Source organism: Schistocerca americana, chromosome 6 (assembly GCF_021461395.2).
Source record: "Schistocerca americana isolate TAMUIC-IGC-003095 chromosome 6, iqSchAmer2.1, whole genome shotgun sequence".
In the NCBI taxonomy this organism is placed as follows: Eukaryota; Metazoa; Arthropoda; class Insecta; order Orthoptera; family Acrididae; genus Schistocerca; species Schistocerca americana.
In genome coordinates this window covers 134,305,404-134,329,388 of record NC_060124.1, presented here as the reverse complement: position 1 = coordinate 134,329,388, position 23,985 = coordinate 134,305,404, and the positions used below count along the sequence as shown (strand labels likewise).

Sequence of the window (23,985 nt, the reverse complement as noted above, 5' to 3'; positions counted from 1 at the left end):
CTTTGGGAACTCATGGTTCTTTGGTTCAGTCTTGGGGACTTTGGTTGCAATGTGCTTGCTGTGAATTTCTGTAGTGTTCTTCTTATGTTTTGTGTAATGACATGAACTTAATAAAGCCTGATCGTAATTGGTTGGAGTTTTCTGTGTGCAGTCAGTCACTACAGCCAGAAAACCCACATTTTAATTATTTAAACTAGAGTTGATGACATACACTATACCCAGAGGTTATTTACTACATTGTAAGAAGTGATGCAACTATAGGAATGATAAATTGTTATCTCATTTTGAGTTTGAGTGTAATGTATTGTTCTACACCACATTAAATTTTCCGCCATACTGTTTTTTTGCCTCTGTTTAGATCAAGCACCACCACTTACAGTTGTACTACAAGGTGATGGGTGTTTCCAGCATCGAACATCTTATCAGCCTTGATTTTGTTGCTGTGGATGATGGACAGTGGCACACAACTAAGGTAAGCAGTATATTCATAGAAGTTTACTCTTTCAGTTTCCTTATCTCCAGTTAGCTAGTTTCAGATTTTCACTCATCATTGGATGAACTGCAAATATGTTTCAAGTAATTATTCAGAACTTCTTTTTGCAATGTTTAGGCTAAGCATGTGCAGTCAACAAACCAGACTTGTGAAACAAATTTCTTACAGTATTATATGAACATTTGCAGAATGGTAACCATATCATTCATTCAGATTGTGCAGAATGTTCTTCAAACCAATCATGAACAGTTGTGGCCAAGTGACATCATTGTTTGGAGCCCATGAATTGCTGCAAATGGTCTCCAAGTACCTGAACATAACCATTTCCAGTCAATGACTGATTCAGTTTGACCAGATGATCCAGACCATTCCATGTTAACACAGCCCACACAATTATGGTGCCACTACCAGCTTGCAGAATGCCTTGTTGACAATTTGGGTCCATGGCTTCATGAGGTCTGTGCTACACTAAAACCCTGCAATCAGCTCCTGACAACTGAAATTGGGACTCTTGTCCAGGCCATGGCTTTCCAGTCATCAACAGTCACGAGACCAAGAGAGGGCTGCAGGCCATGCCTTGGTGTTAGTAAAGGCACTCATGTCACTTGTCTGCTGTCGTAGCCCATTAATGCCAAATTTCATCACACTGTCCTACTGGATACATTTGTCATATGTCCCAAATTGCTTTCTGCTCTTATTTCATATGAAGTAGGTTGTCTGCTAGCACTGGCAACTCTACACAAACACCACTGTTCTCAGTTGTTAAGTGAAGGCCAGTGGCCTCTGCATTGTCTGTGGTGAGAGGTAATGCCCGAAATTTGGTACTCTCAGCATGCTCTTGACACTATGGATCTCTGAATATTGAATTCCCTAATGGTCTCCAACATTGAATGTCCCATGCATTGAGCTCCAACTACCATTCCATGTTCAAAGTCTGTTAATTCCCATTGTGGCCATAATTATGTTGTTAACCTTTCCATTTGGATCACCTGAGTACAAATGACAACTCTGCCAAACACTTTCCTCTTATATCTTGTGTATGTGATGCTGCCACGATTTGCATATATGCACGTTCCTATCCCATGACTTTTGTCACCTCTGTATATGCGTAGCACAAGGGTGCAGTTTCAGGAGAGAACTGTGTGTGTGTGTGTGTGTGTGTGTGTGTGTGTGTGTGTGTGTGTGTGTGTGTGTGTGTAACAAATGTGATCTCTTCTCGATGTGATCGATTAATGCTATACTTCTGGATGTTGAATCAAGTTGTGTTTCTGTTTTGTGCATAATATTTTGATAATTGACCCAGTCATCTTCTTCAAGTGTTACAAGCATTGCTGTTATATGTACAACATGCCTGGACTCCAGCCAGGCAGCAAGTATACATAACAGCACTACTCACAGCACCTGAAGAAGATTAGTGGGTCAGCTGTCAAAATATTGGGCATAAAATGGACTCAACAACTCAGTTGAATAATTGGAAGAGCCACCTTTAATTTAAAAGAAGTTATGTTTTGAGTGTAACACCCCTTTAAATAGGTAGTGTGTAGATTTTAGTAATTAGGTGCTCTTCTTTTTCAAGCTGAGTAATGTTTTCTCTCTCACGAGAGTTAGAAAATTACATCCAGTGATCTAAGTGTCAAAAATTAGATGACAGTTAATACTGTGTTATGTTTGTCTTTTAGATACTGCATTAACAAAATGATATTGAAATTAGTGACATTTTAGTAAGTTTCCAAGTGTCTCCACACAGTAAAACATCTATAGGTTCAAGGTTAATGACTATTTACTGCTACTTATTTTTTTTCTTTCACCGCATCTGTCAAAACTGTTTCTATGTCTGTATCTAATAATAATAATAATAATAAAGATTTTATTGTCTTTAGGCCATTACAGCAATTGACAACGTCAAATGAAGTTACAATTTATAATACAGTGTGATAAGGTATTGACTACTGAAATATTTTAGCTTATATTACAATCAATGTACAGTGGTTCATCTGTTAGATTACTGCATTTTACAGTTGAAGAATTCATTGATATCATAGAATGGGTGGGCAATAAACCATTCATGCAGTCTTTCTTTGAATGTATGTTCAGGAAGATCCTGTATGGCATGTGGCAGCTTATTAAATAGCTTGTGCCCTGTGACTTCATAGCTATTTATTGATTTTGATAGTCTGTGGTAAGGCGTGTATATGTGTTTGATGCTTCTTGTGTTGTAACAATGTACATTTTCTCTACGTTTCACATCTTGTAGGTTCTTCTTCGTAAAGATTAAGACATTGTATATATAGAGGTATATTACAGTCATAATTTTTTGTTTAGTAAATAAGGGTTTGCAGTGAGCCTTATGTGAAGAATTTGTAATTATCCTAATGGCTTTCTTCTGCAATAATAGGATGTCATGTATATGACTACAGTTACCCCACAAGATAATGCCATAGGATATTATACTCTGGAAAAATGCAAAATAAGATGATCTGATGTATGTTTCAGGTACACAATTTCTGAGTTGTCTTAATAAATAAATTAGTCTAGATAGTTTACTACTAATATAGTTTACATGTTGGCCCCAGGATAACTTTTCGTCTAAATAAACTCCCAGGAATTTAACAGAACTAGGGTCATCAGATAGTGGCTTGTCTCTTAGAGTGAAGATTATCTGCTGAGTTTTATTTTCATTTAGCAGGAAACTATTTGCTCTGAACCAATATGCTGCATGAGTGAGTGTATTTTCAGCACAGGTTTTAAGATCATTAAGACTGTTACTGCTATGGAGATAAGTCGTATCATCTGCATACAATACAGTGGTGGATCTAATAAACGAGGGGAGGTCATTGATCATTATCAGAAACAGGAAGGGCCCCAGTACAGATCCCTGAGGCACACCTACTCTAACATTTTCTATGTTTGACATTTCCTTACCAACACAAACTACCTGTTTACGGTTGTTGAGATAAGCTTTTAATAGTCTGAGACTGTTTTCTTTGATGCCGTAGTATTCTAGTTTCTCTAGTAGTGGCATGTGCTCAACACAGTCGAAGGCCTTGCTTAGGTCACAGAATGAGACCTGAGCAAAGCCTTTGTTCTCAAAAACTTTGAGGATGTAACTGACTACCGTGTTGATTGCATCAATGGTCGACAGATTCTTCCTAAACCCGTATTGTGTAGCATTAATTATTCCTAGATTCTCAAAGTGAGATGATAATTGTTGGTACATGATGCATTCTATTACCTTGGAGAATGTGGGTACTATTGAAATAGGCCTGTAGCTAGATGGAGAGTCTTTATCTCCCTTTTTGTATACTGGGACGATCCTAGACAGTTTTAACTCATCAGGAAAATATCCCTCAAGTAAGCACTTGTTTATACAATGGGTTAAGGGGTAGAGAATGCAGTCACACACTTTTTTTAGCAGGTTGGATGATATGCCATATATATCTAAGCTATCAGATGATTTCAGTTGTTTTATGACCCCTTGTACATATCTAGGCGATACTTCGGAGAAGGTTACCATGCTTGTATTTAGTGACTGTCTACCCCAATTTTGGGAGAGTAACTCTGATGGACTAATGTCTGGTTTGATAATTGCGTCTCCTATTTCTTTCACTGAATTAATAAAAAACTCATTGAGTGTTTGTGGTGGGATATTAATTTTGTCTTTTTTAGTATCTCTGGCAGCACTGTTAATTACTTTCCATGCAGTTTTGCATTTATTGGTGGAATTATGTGTGCTGTTGGCATTGTAGGTTTTTTTGGCTTGCAGGATGGCTTTTTTGTATTCATTCCTGCATTCCACATAGGCTGATTTGGCACAGTCAGACTTCATACTATTGTATATGTTGTACAGTAACAAAACTTGTTTCTTTAGATCTGTCAGCTGTTTAGTGTACCATATATTTTGTCTGTTTTGAGATCTGGATTTGTGGCTGCTGTCCATTATTTTTATTTTCTTTATGGGAATACTATGGTTAAATAGGGTCAAGAATGCATTAAAAAATCTATCAAATATTATTTTGGCTGGCAGATCATTACTTGATGTGTAATGTCCATCGACACTACAATGGCCAAACCAGTCTGTGTCAGCAAGGGAATTATGAAATGTTTTAATTTTATCCTCAGTTATGGGTCTGGTAATCACAACTGTTGGGACAGGTCTGTTTGCATTGCACCTATTGAGGGGAATTTTACTTGCATAATTTAGAGATACAGAGTCATGGTCAGAGAATGGGAACACTACAACTTCGCATGTGTTTTCAGTGGTCTTGAAGTTTACAAAGATGTTATCTAAACATGCTTTGTTTCTTGTGGGCCTGTTATTAACATGATGTAAATTGTATTGTCTTAGCAAGTTTTCCAGATCTGCAACACTACCCTTACATTTAGTAACATCAAAATCAGCATTCAAATCACCTCCTATTGCAATATCATAATGTAGCCATTTAATATTACTTAATTCACTCAATAGCATGTCCATTTTTTCTAAAAATATGTTAATGCTTCCCTTTGGTGATCTGTACATGGATACTACTATTAGCTTATGACTATTAATGATTATACCCGTAACTTCAAAGTGCTGTTCATCACACAAGGAATTTAGGTCTAGTTTGGTTATTGTACAATTGAGTGACTGGTTGGAATAAATTGCCACACCACCTCTAATGTGCTTTTTCCTACAGTAGCTATTTACTATACTAAAATTGTCAAATTTGGCAACTGCAAGTTCATTCTCATTAGCCCAGTGTTCACTCAGACAAAAAATATCAAACTGGTTATCAAGTCCAAACTCATTTATGATAAGTTCTTTATCTTTCAGTCCTTGAACGTTAAGGTAACATATTTTAAGATCCATGCTCTTATTGCTAACACACTGAACACTATGGTGATTGGTTTTCAAACGTTTTTCAGGGCTTATCTTTTGGATTTCTGCCTCTTGTTGCCTTTTACTAAAAAATTGTTCACTTGGAGTGGTAGCACATCTACTGTTGTATACCTACTCTTCCCTCCTTGTGATGATATTGTTGATGAAGCTGCTACTAGAGGAGTTGATGTAACTGCTGTTATGGTGTCTGGAGGCACTGTTGTGGCACCTGGTGACTGAGGAGATAAGGTGGTTGCTTCTTCTTCTCCTGCTGTTGAATCTTGCTGGTGAAGTGTGATAGGTACTGCTGCTGCTGCTGTAGGCATTGTTGTGGCAACTGGTGACAGTGGAGATTTGGATGTTGCTTCATCTTCTGCTGCTGTTGAATCCTGTTGCTGAAGTGTGGTAGGTATTGCTGCTGCAGCATTTGTTATGTGTGTAGGTACAATTGCTGCTTCCACCTCTACTTCTACTGCTGCAATAGAAGTAAACATTTCTTCAGGCTCTGCTTGCGTCAAGCAAGGAACTGGAAGAGCAGCAATTACTTCTTGGTTGTCAGATGCTTTCAGTATCATGCTGATGTTTTGGCACAGAATCTTCTTGCCTCTGTTATTAAGGTGCATGCCATGTCTCGTGTAACAGTCTCTTTGCAAGGAGTCCATACTTATAAAATATGCATTTTGGTAGGCCCTGCAAATCTTTGAGTATTGCCTGTTTGCTTTTATGATTTCCACGTTCACACATGACCATTCCGAAAGGTCATGCCTATGTGGAATTCCGACTAAAAAAACTGATTTCTCTCCTGTTGAATTTAGTATTGCTTTAAGGTTTCGTGTTGCACTGTGGAGGTCGTTTTTATATACATTATTGGCTCCTGCTATGATGACAATATGACGATCATTTTCAGTTTCTATGTTTCTAACGAGTTCTTGGATGGGTGCACCTGGTTTGACAATGCTAGTTGCTTGTATACAATGACTGTAACGTAGTATTTTTGCGATCTCACATCCATGGCTATCAGAGAATATTTTCACTTTGAGTTTGTCTTCACGTTTATTGCGGAAGTTTCTGCTCATGTGCTTGTCACTATATAGATTCGGCGTGTTGTTGTCGTCACAGTTTTCCGTGGATTCCACATTTATATCTGAATCTAGTGCATGAAAACGGTTTTTTGTTACCACAGTAATTCTACAGTCACTGAATTTCACATGACCAACCCTTTTAGGCCTAGTAAACATATGTTGCCTTGTTGTTTCTGCCTTTAGGCCTATATCCACTTCAGAGCACTCGTTTATTGTAGGTAGGACACTGAAACTGCTTTTATTGCCGCAGTTCGTTCCATTCGTTGTATTTATCACCTTTTCGCTTCTTTCTTCCGTGATCATGCTAGTCCTGTGCTCCCAGTTCCGTGTTTTACTTGCTTTGGCGATCGGGATATTACGCGCCTTTTTCAGTTCGGAATTTTCATTTTCTAAATGCGCAATGTCCCGCCTTAGTACATCTACAATTAATTGCAGGCTTGATACACGTTCATTTAGCTTCACTATTTCACTGTTATAATTTATGTATGTTCCGTTTTTCACCACACAACTATAACTTTTGTTCACTTTCTCACTATAAACAACTGTACCGGACGCCATGTTGCAACTCATCTTTAATACCAAGTGGTTAAATTAAAGTGCATCTACTCACAGAGGTCCAGTAAGGGCTGTAATTATCATATGGCAGCAAAACTTGGTAGATGTGCTAATGCATTAATGCAGAATTGATTTATGCTGAAAAAAAAAGTTCCAATTTTGGCCACCAGATGTAAGTCTGGTGCTGCGAATGGAAGACAGACATACAGAAATGTTTCCATATGTAATGCATTAGGAATGGGACATGGGCAGAAAAGGTCAAAGTTATTTTTAACGGCTGCATACACAATTTATTTAATACAGCCACCAGAGACATCAACAAAATGCTGCATCTGCAAAAGAAATTGATCAATAGTAGTTTGCAACCCATGTTTTTGAATTTCATTATCATCTTCCTTCAACCATCTAATGACATTGGGCCTCTCCACAGACCTTTCAGTCAGCAATAAACTGCCCAGGCAGCACTGTAATTGCTGCTGTTCATATAAAACAATTTTGCTAAAAGCACACAGCCTGTCTTCTCAATAGCCATACTGTTGACTCACGTTATGGCTTGTCAAATGACAGCATGGATATCATACCTTCATACAAACTGTGTTAAGTGCCAGATTTGCTCCTGGTGGCCAAAACTGGAATTTTTCCAGCATAAATTAGTTCTGCATGAACACATTAGCATATCTTCTAAGTTTTGCTGTCATATGACAAATATACGTCACATTAGAGCTCTACGAGTAGGTGCATATTTACCCTTGAGCGAGCACGTCCAGCAAAAAGACTGCCAAAGAAGTAAGGTTTTGGCCAAAAGGCCTTCTTCCAAATTAGACAACGTACACACACACAGTCATGCAAACACAATTCATATGACCACTGTCTCTGTTCTGGCCACACTAGCCAGAAAGAGTAGTCGTGTGTGTGTGTGTGTGTGTGTGTGTGTGTGTGTGTATGGTGTGTGTGTGTGTGTGTGTGTGTGTGTGTGTGTGTGTGTGTGTGTGTGTGTGTGTGTTTACTTGTATGACTGTCTCTCTATTGTGCCTATTTGTGGATCAACATTGATTGATACTACATGATGAGTGGCAATGTGTTCTTTTGATAATATTGTCATTATTTCATTCTGGACTTCCCATTGTTTGAACAGCTGTCTTCATGTTCCAAAGGTAAACATGTGTGACAAAATCAGAGTTTAACTAAATGACAAAAAAATAAATTTGCATTATATGAGCTAAATCACTATTTAATTTAATTTTTATCACTGTGCCAAGCATAAGTGTTATCCCACAGTAATGACCCAGTGAAGCGTTAAACAATGCAGTTGCATCAGACCCCAGCCAACCACTTACTTGATTGCTAATTATATAATAGACAACTGTCTTATTGTGCGATTGTGCCACTAGCTCAGAATCTAGGTCATTTTCTTGCATGGCTCATAAATTTTTTCTCACCTAGCTGATTGTTTATTGTATATTACTGCTCTGCTCACTTGAACACAGCACAATTTAACACTGTTAGCTGAGGCGATAATGAAGGAACAGGTATGGCTTTGCAATTGTAAAACAATAATGGAACAGTAAAAGACAACATTATCTGTGGATGGCGTACTTTACGCATAAGTGTGCCCCTGCAAGGGATCATCATAACTGCCCAGCACATTTTCCACATTACTCACTCTCCAGTTTTGAGATAAAATAACGAGACAACAGCATCTTCAATTATGTAAGTAAACTTAACTTTTTCGTGTTGTGATTTTTCGCAGATGTTAAATAAAGCCCATCAAATTTCACAGGTTTTGCTGTATGGGTTCACAGCCATTTTGCAACTCGACGTTGGTGAAGGGCGGTATTACAATGAATGCTTTTTCCTTGAAAGCAATCACTGGATCTTAATTGGCAAACAAAATGAGTTATATGCAGCTGGACATAAAGAAATTGGAAACTTGAAAATGTTTCATCTCTTTGAAGATTTTCAGAATGGTAAATACTATGAGATATATTACAAATGCAAAAAGCTATCCCATTAGGAATGACTATAGCAGTATGACTGCCATGTTATCTGCTGCATGTTGCAATATTTTGTACTTCATTCTTAAAGAGAACAACTTATTTTTTCATCTTCAGCAACTAAGAAATACCATCAGTTTATAGTCTAGATGCATTATCACATAGTTCAGAACTAATTTTACCTGGTGCCTCTATATACTCTGCAGTGAATAATATTTCATTTTCCAAAACAGGACTATGCAGGTTTTAAAACTTAACATACTAGGTGTATCATCAAGAGGAGTGGTTTGCATGCAGATGCAGAGAGATCCATGAATTCCTATGCATTGTGGTATAATACGAGGGCTATCCACAAACTACATTACGTTTTCGTTTCTGTCCGTTAGGGGCGGGGCTAGCACGGTCATCTTGGTGTCATGGCATTCCGCCACTCAGTCGGCATCCTGCCGTGCTAGTAAGAGGTTCGTGCTGTACTCTGTTGAGTTACTGTGACAGTTTGAAATGTCAGCGTTAATTGAAAATGCCGCGAAGTGTGAAGTGCGTGCTGTAATAAGGTTTCTGACTGCAATAGACTGTACACTGATAGAAATCTATCGGCAGCTTTGTGAAGTGTTTGGGGACAACATAATCACTGAAGGTGGAGTGTGTCAATGGGTCATAAAATTTAAAAATGGCCAAACTAACATTCACGATGAAGAGCAAAGTGGAAGACCCAGCGTAGTGACTGCTGAACTTGTAGAAAAAGTCAATGCCACGGTCCGTGAAAACCGTAATTTCACAATAACGGAACTCTCTATGAGTTTTCCACAAATTTCACAAAGTTTGTTGCACGAAATCATTACCGAAAAGCTTGGTTACCACAAGTTTTGTGCAAGATGGATACCAAAAATCTTGACAGAGATTCACAAAAATCAGCGAATGGCTGCAGCATTAACGTTTTTGGACGCTTACAAGAAAGATGGCAACTCATTACTCGATCGCATCATTACTGGTGACGAAACATGGGTTAAGCATGTGAACTGTGAGACAAAATTGCAGTCAATGCAGTGGGGGCACACAAATTCCCCCCAAAAACCCAAGAAATGCATGCAGACAATGTCGGCAAGGAAGGTGATGGCGACTGTCTTTTGGGACAGAAAAGGTGTGATTTTTGTGGATTTCCTGGAAAGAGGCACTACAATAAACTCTCAAAGGTATTGCCAAACTCTGCACAACCTCAGAAGAGCAATACAAAACAAGCGCAGGGGAAAGTTGGGCTCAAAGATCTTGCTGATTCACAACAACGCCCGGGCCCACACGGCAAATGCCACTCATGAAGTTCTCGAAACTTTTAAGTGGGAGTTGTTTCCTCATCTGCCGTACAGTCCCGACCTGGCACCGAGCGACTTCCACTTATTCCCAGCAATGAAGAAGTGGTTGGCTATGCAGCGTTTTGATGACGACGCACAGCTTCAAGAAGAGGTAACCACGTGGTTGAAGGTGCAGGCGGCCGAATTTTACGACGAAGGAATTTCCAAGCTCATCCATTGCTATGATAAGTGCCTTAATTTAAATGGCAACTATGTAGAAAAGTAGTATTTAAGTGTGGCTTTCATCTGTACATAATTTAAAAAAATTCCAATACTTTATTTATTTTTAATTCCAAAACGTAATGTACTTTGTGGATAGCCCTCATAGATAAGGCCTTCCTCCCATAATTTACCTTATGCAACCATACTCTCTTTAGTTAGCCATAACAAAGAGAATGCCTGAGGCTGAAGATACTTCTCTGAAACCATCTGAACAATCTGCATATGACAGCAATATGGTTTGGCTTATATAAGCACTGTGGATATTTATTATTTGATCAGTTGCAATATTTCTCTAAAAGAGTATCCATACTATTTATAATCCCATTTGCATTCTGAATTGAAAGGATAAGTATTATTGTTATTAATACACATAATCAATAATCTCTTAATCATATTCATAATTAGTCACTGATAACTTTAATTATTTTGTTCCATTAGTGCACATAGTTTCAGTCTTGTGAACCACTGTAGTATTTCAGATAAGACATTAAGGACCTTCCTCAGTAATGTGCATCAATCCCTTGCTCATTTACCTATGAAGCAGGCTCAGTTTGTTTACTTGTTACAGTGTAACATACGAGGGCGGTTCAGAAAGTAACCTCCGATTGGTCACAGTGCGGGTTGTGGGGGGAGTAGCGACGCCATCTGTGCGTTCACGCACTCAACAGGTCAGTCGGCATCAAGCCGTGGTCGAGTGAACGTCGTACCTGCACTAGTTTAGTTTTTGTGGCAGTTTGAAATGTGTGCTGCAATAGAAAACCCCGCCAAATGTGAAGTGCGTACTGTCATAAGGTTTTTTACAGCCAAAGGATATTCTGCAGCAGCTATTCATCGTGAGATTTGTGCCGTGTACAGACCAAGAGTTATGAGTGAAGGAGTTGTCCGTGAATGGGTACGTTTATTTAAAAGTGGACGAGAAAACGTTCATGATGAAGAGAGGAGTGGTAGACCATCATTGGTGACTGACGAACTCGTTCAGACAGTTGATGCAAAAGTTCATGAAAATCGACGTTTCTCAATGTCGGAGTTGTCTACTGGTTTTCCACAGATTTCTAAGACTCTTTTGTACGAGATAGTGACAGCAAGATTGGGTTACCATAAGTTCTGTGCACGATGGGTGCCCAAAATTCTTACCGACCACCACAAAACTCAAAGAATGGCCTCTGCATTAGACTTTCTGTCATGTTATGAGGACGAAGGAGAACCATTGTTAAACAGAATCGTGACCGGTGACGAAACCTGGATTAAGTACGTGAACCCTGAGACAAAAGAACAATCAAAGATGTGGTCACATTCAAATTCGCCTACCAAACCAAGAAAAGCCTCGCAAGATTTTTCTGCCAGAAAACTGATGGCAACGGTGTTTTGGGATGCCAAAGGGGTGTTGTTGCTTGAATTCATGGAACGTGGTACGACCATTAATCAAGACGTGTACTGTGAAACAATAGAAAAGTTACGACGGGCTATACAGAACAAACGCCGTGGTATGCTGACTTCCGGTATCGTTTTTTTGCACGATAACGCCCGTCCTCACTCTGCTCGCAGAACAACGGCCCTTCTTGAGTCCTTCATGTGGGACATTATCAACCATCCACCTTACAGCCCAGACCTGGCGCCAAGTGATTATCACCTCTTCATGCATTTGAAGAAATGGCTCGGGTCACAGCGGTTTGATGACGACGAAGAGCTCAAAGATGCGGTCACAGGCTGGCTCCAGGCACAAGCGGGTGATTTTTATGCAGAAGGAATTTCAAAGCTTGTGAAGAGATACGATAAGTGCCTCAATCGCTATGGAGACTATGTAGAAAAATAGTGCAAAGATGTAGTTGTAAGATGTATATATTAAAATATTTTTATTTAACTTGGTGTATTTTTTTAAATCAACCGGAGGTTACTTTCTGAACGGCCCTCGTATTTATTTTATGAGAATAATCTAGACACTGGTCTCTCTTCCATTCCTTCTCATTTAACCAGTATCATCTCATGCAGTGTAACCTGCATGAGATCTGTATACCAGCAGTAATCATAAATTGTAATTATCGCCTTTAAAAAACCAGGCTGTGACCATAAAACTTGGTGAGAGTGTTAATCCTGCTTTACATACTGACCTGTCAATGTGGCACATTTTTCCCAATGACTGGTGACTTTTTGGAGATCCTAGTTGTGGAATTCCGTATTTTGGCTTTTCAGGAAATATTCCACTTTGAAAATAACTTCATCATCATTCTGGAAATGCCTACCACAGACTGGTTTCTTCATCTGAGGAAAGAGGGAGAATTCACTAGATGCCATGGTAGGAGGAAAACGTCACTAGATGTCATGGTAGAAGAATTTAAGGGTGGAGGGGGGGGGGGGGGGCAGGGGCACAAAATTTGGTAATCCAAAGAAGCAATATTAGTGACTGTGTCCTTTGCAGAATGAGGTGGGACAATGTCTTAGAGAAAAGACACCCCTGGCTGGTGCAAAGGGACACCCTCCTCTAACATTACCTTCTTTTTTAGAAATAGGCGATACCAAAAGGTATCTTAAACCTTACATAGGTTAACATTCTCAGCTGTTTCATTGAATGAATTTCATTTGATTTTGTGTATGATCCATTATATTTCAGGATAAAATATATAAAAAGAAATTAAGCTGTTACAATTGGTACATCTAAAATTGTTCTTCTTGTAGGAATATTTGGAATTATGAAATATCTGGCGTATTTAAAATTCATATTATTAAATGCGCAGTCTAATGCTAATTATTAAATTTATTTCTGGATTAATTTATATAATAATGTTATATGTTGGTAAAGATTCTACTTTTGTCAAGAAACTTTGTAAGCTCTTTTGCTTTGTAAACAGTTTGGAATATTGTGAGTACAGCAGAAAGTGAGGAGTAGTGGGCATGCCTCTGATGGAAATGCACATTTTTTAATTTTATCTACAGCAATGCAATTGATGGTTGTATGAAAATGGAGATTGTGAAGTCAGTGTGAGATAGAAGAATGGGATAAAATAAAAGAAAATCATAGCAACAGATAATACTTCAATAGTTATTTAGTCATCTGGAACCCAGTAAGTCAAAATTTCAGCAGCAAAAATGTACCCCTAGACGCAAGAACTGGAGCCACCAACAAGAGAAAATGAAGATAACAAAAAAGTTTTTCTTTTGTATATCTTACACCTCATAAAGCTTTCAGAACTTCTGCAGAGACAGAGAATTTTAATAGTGATGTGTGGAAGGGTAATACTACACTGGCTTTCTGCAATGCTTCATCTTGACAGCCTCTCATACCCTCAACAACAGACTTCAGTAGCATACTGCTGTGACAGGCTTTCCTTTTACAAGTGTAATCTGCTATTACCACACTACCACACCATGCCAGACCAAAAATGCTAAAAATGATAATTGCAGCTTCACCTCTTTTGGTGGTGGTCAGTGCACGTGTTTCCATTGTTTGCATTTCTCCTTTGCCTCAAGGTCATTGCAATACATTCAGAACTTCTTCATGGTTAAGAGCAGCTAAAGAAATCAATCAAGTGCTTGACACAGCTGCAACATTTCACCTGTTGCCTTCATTTGGTGGGCTCTTTAACTACAAGTAACTAGTCACAGAACCTGCTGTGTGATGAACTTTGCTCATCCAGAAAGTCATTCAAGATGCTGAAAACTAATCTTTGACTGATTTTCACTTTTCCCACTGTCATCATGATTTTGATGTGCCTGTCTTCAAGTAATAGACCTTCACTTCACTTGTGATCCCCTGTTCTTCACAAAGAGATGGCCTGCCATTTTGTTCTTTGTTATTCGGACTTGTTTGACCATACTGGGGAAGTGTTATGCTACCTAACCATTGTGTCATATTATGCTGCATCATTGCCATACACTTCCACCAACTCAACATGGATTTTTGTAGCACTGTTTCCTTCCACATGCAGAAAACAAAACACTGTCCTGTACTCCACTTCATCAATGGGATGTGCTGTTTTGTTTTGGTTCATCTAGAAACATGCTGTGGCACAGGGGTTTCTGTGTGTATCAAGACTGCAGACATATATCTGCAAACAAACAAAACATTAATTATGTAACTTTATTTTTTGGAGTGATAATTAAAACTTTATGCTTACCCCTCATGTGTATCCTAACCTTTCACTTTTCATTCAGGTATTAATGAAATTCATTTGAGGTTCTTTATTGTCACAGTGACATTGTTAGAGACCTCAAAAATATTGCTGCTGGTTTTTGCAGAGAATGAGGTTTTATTTGTACATGTCTCACACAGAACTGCATTTATGTCTCGCCTGTTTTTGGAATGGGGGACTGATGACCTTCGCTGCTTAGTCCCCCTTAAACATCCCAACAACCACCACCAGAACTGCAATACTCCACGTATGGCTTAAGCAACAAGCAGTATTCCTTTTGCTCCTTTTTTCTTGAGCAGTAAATTATTGTTGCAAGCTCCTCCTGGAGAAGTTCACAAATTCCTAACTTCCTTACCTATGGTAAACCATCAGATATTTGCAAAGAATTTAATATTAGAGCAGACACAAAAGGTTATGTTATTTGTATGTACTGTAAACAATTGGTAAGTCTGTTACATTTACCTGTGTAAGCCCTAACAATTCTCATGAGTTCTGTACTAAGGAGATGTCTTTACCCAATCAACCACTCTATCCTCAGTCTTTGTAACTCACATCAAGAGCCAACAATGAACTCTACCATGTATGTTATCTAAGCTGTCTGTCATGCCCTGAGCAAATCAGACTATAACATGTAAATTTGTTGCTTCTGTAATCCAATCTATTATAGCCAATGTAATGTATTGCATATTATACAAACATATTTGGTTTTACAACCACAGCTGTTAAACTGACTGGCCCTTAATTTCCATTATCATGTGGATTTCTGGGTGCAAACCACACTGTGTGCTAGCAAGTGTTCTGATATCTCCCCTCTCTCCTAGCTTAGCAATTCTGTGAGGGTGTTCACAATTGCTGGGTCAGTATTTCTGATTCCATCAGCTGGAACATTGGAAGGTCCATATGTCTTCAGAGTGCTTTTTTTTTCTAGAAGCCCTTGAGGCAGTTTGTGGTATACTCTCACTCAGTTCCTTCTTTAGCATCTGAATTATAAAACACTATCCATACAAATATTATAAGCTTGTGTTGAGCAGCAGACATTTTTCCCCATTTACTTTTTGTAATACAAACATTCATCTTCATTTCTTCTTTCTTCTCTGGTCACATATTTCCAAACTGTAAGTGTATTTTTCATTATCATATGCATATGCTTCATTACAAATAATGTATCTTTCCCAATTTATTTTTGGAAGTTTTGGCTCAAGTTTTCTGATATGATGCTTCAGTTTTGAGCATTCCACTGTTTAAAGCATTCTTTCAAAGGATTTTCCTATTTTCTTCATTCCTAATACAGTGCCAGTTAAAAAAAGTAAGCATCCAGAAGACATGTAACTTCATACATGTATTTGCCATTGGCAGGTATGTAACTAACTAAGAGTTGTGGTCTTCTGTGACAGATAGAATGGCCACCAGAGTGCATTAGTGTTGCTCATGTTTAGTGTTGTTATCAGGTATGGTAGGATACATAAGATGTGTGAACTGTGCCAGATGTTGAGTGGCCACTGTGAAGAATGTGGAGATACCATGTACTAGTGTGGGACAGAGATATCAGTGCAGTGCCTGATAGATTTTGGAAAAGGGACCCGTTATGGATCTGCATTTGGGCAGCTGGTCAGCTCGTACAATGACCACACCTGACCACATCCGTGCCTGCAATCAGAGAACAATTAATGGATGCCCTTCAACCTTCTGTGTAATTTTGCACTATTCTTGGAGGAAAGCGGAAGGTGGACTACATAAGTACTCTCCCATGTGTACGTTGTTGTTAACACCATAACACAAACAACTGCGTTTGGAGTGGTGCCATGACTGGAAAGCTTCGACCGCTGAAGAATGGTGATGTAAAGTGTTAAGTAATTGATTGTGGTTCTTCACTACCCTGTATGAACATCACAGCAAGTATGTTGGTGACATGGGGAGGGTTCCCATTCTCCTAATGCGTTGGAGAGGCACAGAGGTATTACTCCTGGCGTCATCGTGTTGGGACCCATCAGGTACAATTTCTCATCGTGGCTGATTGTGACTAAAGGAACTCTGATAGCACAACAGTATTTCACAGACATCTTGCATCCTCATGTGTTATCTCTCATGTGACAGTATTGTGGTGCCATTTTTCAATGGGACAATGCTTGTTCACACATGACCCCTGTCTCTATGAACAGTCGTCATGATGCTGAGGTATTCAATGTCCAGCTAGGTTCCCAGATCTGTCACCAGTAGCACATGTGTGGTCATCAACTCCATCACAGTGCCAGTATGCAGTATATTAAGGATTGGATACAACAGTTGTGAGCCAGCTTGCCACAGGAGAGGATATAATGGCTTTCTTATATCCTTCACAACCAAATTGGTGCAGCACAGGTTCAGCCTCATACTGATCATTGGGCTCATGCTGCCAAGTTTTTTTTATAAATTTGACTTGATGCTGTAAATACATATTACATACCCTATCAGTCCATGAAGTTTCATTTTATTTCCTGCTTCCCTTTGTACTGGTCCATAGTAAGCTATAGTGCTTTTTGTGCACAAATACTGCTTTATAAGCAGTCTATGCAAAGTTATAACCATTCAGTCACATTCAGTGACTATATTGTAGTACTATGCAAGAATGCCTATACAAAGAGTATGGTCATCAGTACAAGATGCAGACTGTCCAATAATAAATAGGACAATCTACCATTAGCCAAGTAAGTGAATGTAAATATCTTGGAAGCACAGTAACTGAAGACTTGAGATGTCACCAGGAGGTGAAAACTCGAATAGCGAAGGAGGCATTCAATAGAAATAGGGGACTCTCATGTGGCAAATTAGATAAAGGACTAAGGAAAAGGCTTGGCAAATGTCTTGTCTGGGGTGTGTCACTATATGGGGCAGAAACATGGACACTGAGACGAGAGGATGAAAAAAGGTTAGAAGCATTTGAGATGTGGATGTGGAGGAGAATGGAGAGAATAAGCTGGATGGAAAGAGTGAGTAGTGAAAGAGTATTGGAAAGTGTTGGTGAGAGAAGATGTCTGCTGAAGGTTGTAAGAGAAAGGAAAAAGAACTGGTTGGGACATTCATTGAGAAGGGAGTGCTTGCTAGCAAATGGTTTGGAAGGATTGGTTTCTGGGAGAAGACTGAGAGGAAGAAGGAGATACAAGATGATAGATGACATAAAGGGAAGAGGAAATTATGCAGACCTGAAGAGGATGACAGAAGACCAGACAGCCTGGAGAACTACCATGTGAAAACCTGCCTTTTGACAGAACACTGATGATGATGATGATGATTGTAGTACTATGCAAGAATGCCTATACTGATATGAATTAAACAGATCTGTCTCCAGTCTGCTTAATCATGCACCTTAGGGACGTTAATATAAACATAAAAATAAATAATCTCATATGTGTGAAGTGAGTGTATCATAATTAAAATGAAATCTGCACTACTAGTATATCTGATTCCTTTATAATAAAAAAATTATCTACCATAGGTTATTCTAGCCATACCCATACAAAATACTATTCATAGTGTATGTTAATGTAACCTTCTTGTAACATTTTATAATACCTTATTTCTTTTGTTGTTGTACAGTGCAGAGTAACCAAAATATGTTAAGCCTCTAATCAGAGATACCAGTAACAAGAGACTAGTCAACTTACCATGATATCATGATAAATACATTAATATTTTTCTTGAAATTTGTAAAATTATGGATAACTCTTAATATAATCATGTTTCAATCTTTATTAACTTAAAACCATCTTCTAAGCTATGGGATTTATATCTGTGGAAGTATAAATTATCTTTCTCTTTTCCTCTTTTATATTGTTAAAGTTATGGTTTTTTTTCTTTGAAAATATAATTTCAGTTTCATTAGGTACCAGTAATAGGCTGCTTTATAGTCAAGTCTAAGTGCTGAATGAATAGATCAGAATTTAAAATTTCAGTGCTGTAAGGCAGGTTGATTTTTACTTGCCTTGAAAATCATTACATACACTGTAATAGAGTTCAAGTCATAACTTGGCCTGGCCTAATGAATAAGTTACTAATGCCATCGCTACTTGGTCCCTGTCAATCAGTACAAGGTAAAGTAAATCTTCATCAGTTTAGGAGTTGACTTCTAGCTAGTTACTTTCCCAAATTTCTGGTACAGTGAAGATGGAAACTCAGCCCAGCTTATGAAGTAAGGTCCTATTAAGAAACTTCCTGGCAGATTAAAACTGTGTGCCAGACTGAGACTCAGACTCGGGACCTTTGCCTTTCGCAGGCAAGTGCTCTACCATCTGAGCTACCATCTGCGCTGCACTTAATTCCTTTATAATGGTTCTGAATTTATGATTCTCACCTTCTTTCTCAATTAATAATTTATGTGGTGTCTGTCATTTTGGACATGTCGAAAAGAACAGACACCATTTTCATCCAGCAGGTATTGTGAATTAAGACACAAAGGAATTACTAACACTGGTTGCAAGCAGGCATTGATTGAAATTGTTGGGGAAAGTTGAAAATTGTGCTGAACCAGGATTCAAATCTGGGCCTCCTACTACCTAGGCAGATGCTCTGACCACCAAGCCAATCGGACACAGTGGTCATCGCAACTGCATGCGCTACCCTATCATGCCTCCCATCGGATCCAAATTCTCAACTTATCCGTACACTACTAATGTAGCACCCCTTGCCCATTATCACCATACTCACAGCATATCACCAATTCCCATGAGTCCGAAAGAACAGACACCACATATAATTAATGTGAAATGGCCAATGGTCTCTTCAGTGCAGATGCACACCAGGCTTGAACTCTTACAGGAATAGGCTAAATGCCATGAATAAAAGAGGATAATGGTCCAGGGGTGCTACATTAGTAGTGTGTGGATAAGTAGAGAAATTGAGTCTGATGGGAGGTGTGCAAGGGTAGACTGTGCAGTTGCAATACCACTGTGTCCTTATGGCTTAGTGGTCAGAGCATCTGCCTAATAAGCAGGAGACCCAGGTTCAAATCCCAGCCCAGCACAAATTTTCAACTTCCTTCATTGATTTCGATCAATGCCCGTTTGTAGTCAATGTCTGTAATTCCTTTGTGTCTCGATTAACTTTTGAATCTCAAGGATACCTACTGAACTCTTTAATTTGTTTGCCTGACAACCCTTTACCTGATTATCTTTTTTGTCAGCTGATGCACATAAACAATTCTTCCATCTTTGAACATTCTCATAATTTGTATCTGGATCTGATTATACACATCCTCTTTTTTTTAAAAAAAAGGGTGTATTGATGATATACGATTTGATGGAAGAAGCCTCCCACTCCCGCCGTCAGTGAATGGAACCCAATGGGCACAGGCTACACTGGCTCAAAATATGGAAAGAAATTGTTTATCTAATACATCCTGTGATGATATCGCTTGCCCAGAACCTTTCAAGTGCCATGACGTATGGAACAAGTATGAATGCAGGTAAGTGTTGTTTATCTAAAGTTGCAGTTCATTAGTTAGCTGCTTATATGTTCTGTGGGTCACATACTTCAGGAAGATGGTGGCCAATGGGAAGTTTGTCACATTTCTCATCATTGATTCAAGAATGACATGATACCTGAGAATTCAGAGAATTATGTTTTGTTTATTGATTTTTCCCTCACATCCTGTTTCTGATAGAGTGATCAAACCCTGCCAAAATTTCATGTATAGTTTTTTTTTTTTTTTTTTTTTTTTTTTTTTTTTTTTTTTTTTTTTTTAATGATGAAATAACAAAGGTAAATGAACATGCATGAAGCATATAATTATAATTAGTGGACTGAAAATTAACACCTCTAGCCTTTTCTCATAGAACAACACTTTATGAGAAAAGCCTTCACTATGCAGGCATAAAACTACTGATTTGCTTCCATCCTAATATCTCCAAATTGCTCATTACAGAACTAAAAAAGAAATTAAAATTATGGCTCCTAAACAATCCTGTGTATTGAATAGATGAGTTTCAAAATTTAGTAAACTTGTATGTAACTGTAAATATTTGTATCTCAGATCTGAATACTGTGTCACAAACTGTAAATTCCTTAATCTATGTATAACAAAATTTAGAAAAAAGTTGTGTAGATAATAATCCTAGGCAATAATATGTAACTCTAGTAAGTAAGGCTCTGACTTATTCAGAAGACTAGAACAAAAAAAACCTTTTTTTGTAATCAGTTGATGTTTGATCAAAATAAATAAATAAATAAAAGAAAAAGTATGTTAAAAGTACCACAAAACATCTCATCTGTTTCCAAAAAGTGGACAAAGGTTATTTATGGAAACACTACACAAGAAGAAAAAAAATCATGTAAACAATGAATGCAATGCAAATTTTGTGCATGAAAATGCTTTTAAGTACTTTAGTTCTGGATTGTGATAGTGCAATGAGAAATTTCAAATCACTTTGGAAGAAAAAGGATATCTATAACAGTAGACCTAAAACAACTCTTGAACAGCAAGAAACCATCATAAAACACTAGAGAATATATGAAGTGCCATTGAAATTATGTGAAACAACACAAAGCAGTGCTCAAACTGAAAATTTTGGAATGGAGAGCTCTCATAGTATGAATGTATGTGCATATGTCTATTGAGAAGGCACTCTGGCTGAAAGCTTGCATATTTAGTATTCTTTTTGTTATGCCTCTCTGTCTCTTAACACCTCAGCTATATAGTGAGTACCAGTCTATCCTTTTCATAATACCGTCATTGTTCTGTCCTGGATTTTACATTGATTGAAAATGTGAGAAGATGTGTATATGGAGACTAGCATGAATGGAGAGTTTTCAAAGTTCCTACCACAACTAAATGCAAATTTGGAAAAGTGTTTCCAAAAGTTCTTAGAGTCATGATAACATAAAACAAAAATAAGTGGGTGACCAATGGAATACAGAAATCCTCTGTAAACCTGAAGCACCTCAGATGCATAAAAAAATAATCAAAATTAGCATATGTTTCAAAACTACCACCACACATATCAGAAGAGACATAGAAATTTTACTAGCAACAAAAAATTCCAAAATGATAAATAATGCTGAAAACAAAATCAAAGTAGCTTGAAATGAAACAAAACAGAAAACAAATTAAAAAAGTAAGCACACACTTGCAGACCTATGGTACCACAGTACATAATTCTAAGAAGACTACCAAACTTTGCAAATCAATAATTGAGCAACATACCATCAGCTACCAAACAACCACAGAAGTTTGACAAAACACAGCCTGAACAGACAACTGAACTGTGTACTAAACACAGTGATCCTGACACCCACCACTGCAGAAGAACTAAGCAATGTTGTGTGCAATCTAAAAAATTAAAACTCAGCAGGTATACATGAAGTGCCTGTGTACTTGCTGAAGGAAGGTATTGACAGTACCAAAGAACATTTAGTGCATGGCCTAAATGACTCTTTCAGCACAGGTTGCTTCCCAAAGACAGTAAACCATGCAAAAATACTGCCTCTACTTATGAAAGAAATGGTTCAAATGGCTCTGAGCACTATGGGACTTAACATCTATGGTCATTAGTCCCCTAGAACTTAGAACTACTTAAACCTAACTAACCTAAGGACAGCACACAACACCCAGTCATCACGAGGCAGAGAAAATCCCTGACCCCGACTTATGAAAGGTAACCCAGAAAATACAGAAAGTTACAGGCCATCTCTTTACTTTCATCATTTTCAAAATTAACAGAAACCATAATGAAAAACAGACCAGTGGGGTATTTAACTAAGAATAGTCTTCTTTGTAAAGAAAAGTTTGGTTTCAGGTCTAATAAAAGCACATGATCAGCAAAGCTCAATTTATAAATGTTATTCTGGATGCTCTAGGCAAATGAGATCGTATAATAGGCATTTTCTGAACTGCTAAATAAACTGGTTGCTCTAGGAATAAGGGTGGTAGCAAATAAATGGTTTCATTTGTACCTGAAAAATAGACTGCATTGGGTGGAGATCTCTCAGATGAACAGCTCAATCATACCATTAAAAATCTTTAGTTTATGATTAATATTAGAGTCCCTCTAGGAAGTGTGCCAGGCCCAGTACTCTTCTTTACACACACACACACACACACACACACACACACACACACACACACGCACACACGTGGTGTTCATTTTAACTGAAGACATTAAAACATCTCAAAAACTACATATTGTATCAAAAAAGTTATAATTACATTTTTTTTTTTTTCCCCCTCACATCGAGTAACCACATTTGACACACCAACCCATCATGTGCATGGGTGGTGGTGGTGGGGGGGGGGGGGGGGGGGGGGGGGGGGAGCACCTTTGCTTTGAAATCTTCAGTGGGAACACCCACTTTTATATGGCAGATTATGATTCTATGGCAAAATCTAGATACATTTTGCCTGAAGCATTTTTCCATTTCATAACAGATGGCACAGTAATTGGAGGAATAGAAATGGGTACACAATTGCAATTATGAAATGCTTCTCAATGGCCTTTGAATATCCAATGGCACATAGGACCCCAACTGGTGCGAGGGTAGGACAGGTCAGTATTTCATAACTTATAATTGAAAATGCCATTCGCAACATTATATTCCCTTGACATATCGAACAGGTGACCATTCGATGCACCACCATGGCCATGTAGCAAATACGAAGTATCATGATGGGCAGTGCACTGAGACCAGAGCTCACATATCATGAAAACATATAACAGGTGGCAGATAGTGCAATACTTGTGCAGTGTTTATTGCCTGCACACCCACTTATCATGTGGAGGATGAATGTTGCAACCACAGAAGAAAAACCTGAAATGATTCTGACTTGTGGAGAATGTAGGAGAAATACTGAGGCTACTGTTGCCTTTTGTACACTGAGCATTTTCCGGAGGAAGCCTGCTCTGATTCGTTCTTTTACAAGTTTGTGAATGCCTTTATGTCTGAGCAGCATACAGGCCAGCAAAAGGAAACATAGGAAATGGGTTACAGGAGAAGCTAATGAAATGCCTGTACTAGCAACAGTGCACCACAACCCACAGTGAAGCACCAAGCATTTACACTGTGATTTCTGTACATCTGTAGGTAGTATTATCACAATACTGCATCATCGTAAATATCATGCATACCACGTGTCACCATGTCAAGAACTTCATGGTGCCGATTGCCGTAATTGGGTAGTGCCAAGTGAATGGGCATGTCAACAACTGCGAACAAGCCCCACGTTCTTTGTTGAAGTACTATTTTCCAATGAGTCTACATTCACAAACCATGGTAGCATTAACCAGCATAAAATACATTACTGGAGTATAGACAAACCCCACTGGTTATGGCAAGTTGAT

The 23,985-nt window shown here is 38.3% G+C and overlaps 1 protein-coding gene across 1 annotated transcript in view; it reads left to right on the top strand.

Moving 5' to 3' along the window:
- Positions 1–23,985, top strand: part of LOC124620008 (neural-cadherin-like) — a 306,270-nt gene that overhangs the window by 224,396 nt on the left and 57,889 nt on the right. The window contains exons 21-23 of the mRNA XM_047146673.1: positions 359–472; positions 8,769–8,955; positions 19,928–20,117. Of these exons, the coding sequence (XP_047002629.1) occupies positions 359–472; positions 8,769–8,955; positions 19,928–20,117 (491 nt within the window). The remainder of the gene's footprint in view (positions 1–358; positions 473–8,768; positions 8,956–19,927; positions 20,118–23,985) is intronic.